The sequence below is a fragment of the Mobula birostris genome, unplaced genomic scaffold, assembly GCF_030028105.1.
Source record: "Mobula birostris isolate sMobBir1 unplaced genomic scaffold, sMobBir1.hap1 scaffold_881, whole genome shotgun sequence".
Lineage (NCBI taxonomy): Eukaryota > Metazoa > Chordata > Chondrichthyes > Myliobatiformes > Myliobatidae > Mobula > Mobula birostris.
The window spans coordinates 127,549-133,270 of NW_027278598.1; the positions used below are offsets into that span (position 1 = coordinate 127,549).

Genomic DNA, 5,722 nt, shown 5'->3' on the forward strand with positions numbered 1-5,722 from the left:
GCCAAGTTTCCATCAAACTCATATATACAAGTTTGCTGATGACACAGTTGTAGGCCGTATCTCGGGTAATGATGAGTTTGAGTACAGAGAGGAAATTAAGAACCTGGTGGCATGGTGCGAAGACAATAACCTGTCCCTCAACGTCAGCAAGACGAAGGAATTGGTTGTTGACTTCAGAAGGAGTAGCGGACTGCACAACCCAATTTACATCAGTGGTGCACAAGCGGAACAGGTCAAAAGCTTTAAGTTCCTCGGGGTCAATATCACAAATGACCTGACTTGGTCCAACCAAGCAGAGTCCACTGCCAAGAAGGCCCATCAGCGCCTTTACTTCCTGAGAAAACTAAAGAAATTTGGCCTGTCCCCTAAAACCCTCACTAATTTTTATAGATGCACCGTAGAAAGCATTCTTCTAGGGTGCATCACAACCTGGTATGGAAGTTGTCCCGTCCAAGACCGGAAGAAGCTGCAGAAGATCGTGAACACGGCCGGGCACATCACACAAACCAATCTTCCGTCCGTGGACTCACTTCACACCACGGACTCACTTCACACCACACACTGTCGGAGCAGTGCTGTCAGGATAATCAAGGACACGACCCACCCAACCAACAAACTTTCCGTCCCTCTCCCCTCCGGAAGAAGGCTCAGGAGCTTGAAGACTCATACGGCCAGATTTGGGAACAGCTTCTTTCCAACTGTGATAAGACTGCTGCACGATCCCGACCCGGATCTGGGCCGTACCCTCCAAATATCCAGACCTGCATCTCAGTTTTTTTGCACGACTTTACTTCCAGTTTTCTATTTTCCATTTATGATTTATAATTTAAATGTTTAATATTTATTAATTTTTAATATTTAATATTTGTACTCCAGGGAGCGGGAAAGCGCAGAATCGAATATCACTGTGATGATTGTATGTTCTAGTATCAATTGTTTGGCGACGATAAAGTATGAAGTATCCTCTCCCCCCTCTCTCTCCTCCCCTCCCCGTCAGGTTTAAAGCCACCCTCTGGCTGTGCGAAGATTACCCCCTCTCCCTGAGCGAGCAGCTCTCCCCCATCGTCGACCTCATGGCGATCAGCAACACCCACTTCGGGAAACTCCGCGACTTCATCTCCCTGCGCCTGCCCCCCGGTTTCCCCGTCAAGATCGGTGAGTGCCTGAGGGAGGAGGTTGGACGGGGCAGAGAGAGGGGGGAGGGAGGGGAAGAGAGAGGTGGGAGGGATGCACCTCTCCCCACCCCACATCTTTCTCTTTCTCTCCCCATACAGAAATCCCTCTGTTCCACATGCTGAACGCCCGGATCACCTTCGGAAACCTCTGCGGCTCGGAGGAGGCCGTCTCCTCCCTCAGCTACCCGCCCGGTCGCCGACCGTTGGGCAAGAAGGGGGCGCGAGAGCGGAGAGTGGGCGTCGAGGTAACCGGAGAGGGGGGAGGCGAGGTGGCGTTCACCGGCCGGGGGCCTCGGGGCGTAGGTGGGTGGCAGAGGCGGGCAGAGAGGCGGCAGATGCAGTTTAGCCGAGCGAGGGCCAGGTGTGGGGCGTCGGGCGGTCACCCGGGTGCCACGGTATGGGGCGCAGCTAACAGCGGGAGGGTGCAGCGCGGAAACTGCGAGGGAGGTGCGCGGAGCTGGGTCACATCCCCACACAGAGGTGCCCGGAAAATCCGGCCCCTGGGCGGGGATGGCGGGGGGGCTGGTGGTGAGGAGATTTCTCTGGGGAGATGTGTGAGAGAGAGAGAGAGAAAGCACGCGGAGGGAAGAGGAGGTGCAGGGAGTGAGATGGAGGGAGGGAGAGATGGGGAGAGAGGGGGGATGGAGGGAGAGTGAGAGAGATGGGGGAGAGAGGGGACTCGTGTCTCTCCTCACTAATTGATCTGAGGTTCCCTCTCTCTTCCCCCCCCCCTTCCCCTCCCTCCCTCCCGCTCCTGCGGCAGTGGGTGAGTGCGAGGTGGCTCCCTCCGTGTTCGAGGTCCCGGCCGGTTACTCGGTCCGGGGCTCGATGGGCCGCCCGACCCCCTCCCCGACGAGGACGATGAACTTCTCAGTTTGCCATCCAGCAGAGCCTGCTGGGAGCCGGCCCGGAGGCCGACCAGGTCGGGGCAATGGAGGGGATGGGGCACGGTGAGGGGGAGGGGACACGGTGAGGGGGAAGGGAGAGGAGGGGATGGGGCGCGGTGAGGGGGAGGGGCCACGGTGAGGGGGAGGGGAGGGGGAACATGGTGAGGGGGAGGGGAGGGGAGGGGACACGGTGAGGGGGAGGGGAGGGACAGGGTGAGGGGGAGGGGAAGGGAGGGGACACGGTGAGGGGGAGGGGAGGGGAGGGGACAGGGTGAGGGGGAGGGGAAGGGAGGGGACACGGTGAGGGGGAGGGTAGAGGAGGGGACATGGTGAGGGGGAGGGGAGAGGAGGGGACATGGTGAGGGGAGGGGAGGGCAGGGGATGGGGTGAGCTGGAGGGGACGGGACGGGGTGAGGGGGGAGGGGACAGGGGGAGGGGGAGGGAAGGGGACAGGGTGAGGGGGAGGGGAGGGGACGGGGTGAGGGGGGAGGGTGAGGTGGAGTGGGGGGCGGGACGGGGTGAGGGGAGGGGTAGGGGACAGGGTGAGGGGAAGGGGACAGGGGAGGGGAGGGGAGTGGATGGGTGAGGGGAGGGGGGACGGGGAGGGGGAGGGGAGGGGACATGGTGAGGGGTGAGGGGAGGGGACAGGGTGAGAGGGAGGGGGGATGCAGTGAAGGGGGGAGGGGAGGGGAGGGAAACAAACATGGAGAGAGAGGCGGGGGGTCTGCTTTGGGTGGACGGGGAGTGGGGGAGAGACGGGGGGGTTTGGTTTGGGTGGCGGAGGGAGTGGGCGAGAGAGAGAGGATGGGGGGGGGGTCAGAAACGGACGAGCCTCGCCGGACCTGACCTGCGACCTCTGCCCCGGGCAGGTCACCATCTGGGAAGCACTCAGCGCCACGCGGACCAGCGACGACCCGGCGGAACCGTACGATGAGGAAGCTGCCCTCGCACGGTGAGGGCCAAGTCCCCCTCCCGCCCCGAAAACCCCGCCAGCCCCCCTCCCGTCCCCTGCAGCCTCCACTCCGAGAGCAATCTCACTCTCCCCTCCCACGTAACCTGCCCCCCACCCTTCTCCTGTCAGCCTATGAGGCTGGAAATGTCTCTACCACCCCCCCCCGACCACCCAGCCAGCCGGGCGTTCCACATCCCCACCACCCTCTGTAAAAAAAACCTTACCTCTGACACCACCCCCATACTTTCCTCCGATTGCCTTCAAATTGTGCCCCACCGCATTCGCCCTGGGAAAGGTCTCTGCTGTCCAATCGATCTGCGCCTCTTCCCATCTTGTACAGCTCCATCAAGTCATCTCTCACTCTCCCTCGCTCCAGAGAGACAAGCCCTCACTCGCTCAACCTCTCCTCGTAAAACGTGCCCTCTAATTCAGGCAGCGTCCCGGTCAATCTCCTCTGCACCCTCTCTAATCCAGGCAGCGTCCCGGTCAATCACCTCTGCACCCTCTCTAATCCAAGCAGCATCCCGGTCAATCTCCTCTGCACCCTCTCTAATCCAGGCAGCGTCCTGGTCAATCTCCTCTGCACCCTCTCTAATCCAAGCAGCATCCCGGTCAATGCTCTGCACCCTCTCTAATCCAGGCAGCGTCCCGGTCAATCTCCTCTGCACCCTCTCTAATCCAGGCAGCATCCCGGTCAATCTCGTCTGCAGCCTCTCTAATCCAGGCAGCATCCTGGTGAATCTCCTCTGCACCCTCTCTAATCCAGGCAGCGTCCCGGTCAATCTCCTCTGCACCCTCTCTAATCCAGACAGCATCCCGGTCAATCTCCTCTGCACCCTCTCTAAAGCTTCCACATCCTTCCTGTAACGAGGGGTCCAGAACCGAACACGATACTCCAAGTGTGGGTCTGACCAGGGTTTTATAGATCTGTAACGTTACCTCACAGCTCCTGAACTCAATCCTCCGATTTACGAAGGCCAACACACCAAAGTGCCTTCTTCACCACCCTCTCAACTTTGTGGGATCTCTGGACGTGGACCCCGAGATCTCTCTGCTGGGAGTTCTGCTGCCAACCCCATCCTCTGCCATCCGATCCCAACTTCCAAAGCGAGTCACTTCACCCTGTTCCGGATACGACCGCAGTTTTAACGAACTTCACGTTTTCCCTGTCTCTCTCTCTCTCTCTCTCGTCCTCTTGTCGCCTACCCCTTCCCTCTCTCTCACCCCTCCTGCCTTTCTCTCTGTCCCTCCCTTTCTCTGACTCACTCTCATCCCCCCCCTCCCTCATCCTGTCCCCCGCCCCACAGCGCGATAAGGGAGAGCCTGGCGGGACAGGGCGCGCGGACCGCGGGGTCTCCCGGCTCCTTGTCACGGTCCGACAGCTACACGGCGGCCCTGCAGACGGCGATGGAGGAGTCCCACCGGGAGCAGGAGGAGTGGGAACGGCAGCTGAGCAGGGAAGAGGACGAGATCCAGCGGATCCTGCGTCTCTCCCTCACCGACAAGTGACCCCCCCCCACCGGCCCACCCATTCCCCCCCCACCGCCACCATCCACACCCTGCCTCCCCGTCCCCGTCCTCCATTCCTGTACCCTGCATCAGACCCTGGAGTGTGTGACAGGACGGTGTCTGACCCCGGGAGTGTGTGATGGGACGGTGGGGAGGGAGATTCACTCTGTGTCTGACCCCGGGAGTGTGTGATGGGACGGTGTGGAGGGAGATTCACTCTGTGTTTGACCCCGGGAGTGTGTGATGGGACGGTGCGGAGGGAGATTCACTCTGTGTCTGACCCCGGGAGTGTGTGATGGGACGGTGCGGAGGGAGATTCACTCTGTGTTTGACCCCGGGAGTGTGTGATGGGACGGTGGGGAGGGAGATTCACTCTGTGTCTGACCCCGGGAGTGTGTGACGGGACGGTGCGGAGGGAGATTCGCTCTGTGTCTGACCCCGGGAGTGTGTGATGGGACGGTGTGGACGGAGATTCACTCTGTGTCTGACCCCGGGAGGGTGTGACGGGACGGTGCGGAGGGAGATTCGCTCTGTGTCTGACCCCGGGAGTGTGTGACGGGACGGTGTGGACGGAGATTCACTCTGTGTCTGACCCCGGGAGTGTGTGATGGGACGGTGCGGAGGGAGATTCACTCTGTGTGTCTGACCCCGGGAGTGTGTGATGGGACGGTGCGGAGGGAGATTCACTCTGTGTCTGACCCCGGGAGTGTGTGTGACGGGAGTGAGTGACATTCTGTAAAATGACCATGGACATTGCGCATTTAGTTGTCCGCACCTCACGGAGGCTGACCTCTCAGTTGACTGCACCGCGACAGAGACCCGCGGACGGTCACCTCCCCTCTTCGCTGTGTTCAACAGTGCCAGAATGTGTATTTTATCAGATGTGCATGCAGTCCCTGTGTATTCCACTGAAAAATCTCACTGTGGGTTATCGAAAGGTCCCTGTAAATAAACGTTAACTGCTCTTAACTCCGCCACTTTAACGCGGCTTCAGACTTCCATCACCGCAATGCCCTGGCAGTCAAGGTCAGTCAGACGAGAGAGCTGACTGGGGACTTCAGGAAGGGTAAGAGGAATACCAATTCTCGTAGAGGGATCAGAAGTGGACAGAGAGCAGTTTCACGTTCCTGGCTGTCAAGATCTCTGAGGACCTAACCTGATCCCAACACGGTGATTATGATCATGAGGAGACGCAGTCC

The 5,722-nt window shown here is 59.8% G+C and overlaps 1 protein-coding gene across 1 annotated transcript in view; it reads left to right on the forward strand.

The window, feature by feature from the left end:
- The window catches only part of LOC140193799 (ankyrin repeat domain-containing protein 13D-like), a 25,027-nt gene extending 19,510 nt beyond the window's left edge, over nt 1–5,517 (forward strand). The window contains exons 11-15 of the mRNA XM_072250969.1: nt 998–1,155; nt 1,275–1,420; nt 1,939–2,037; nt 2,932–3,014; nt 4,322–5,517. Of these exons, the coding sequence (XP_072107070.1) occupies nt 998–1,155; nt 1,275–1,420; nt 1,939–2,037; nt 2,932–3,014; nt 4,322–4,523 (688 nt within the window). The 3' untranslated portion in view covers nt 4,524–5,517. The remainder of the gene's footprint in view (nt 1–997; nt 1,156–1,274; nt 1,421–1,938; nt 2,038–2,931; nt 3,015–4,321) is intronic.
- The last annotated feature ends 205 nt before the right edge of the window (nt 5,518–5,722 follow it).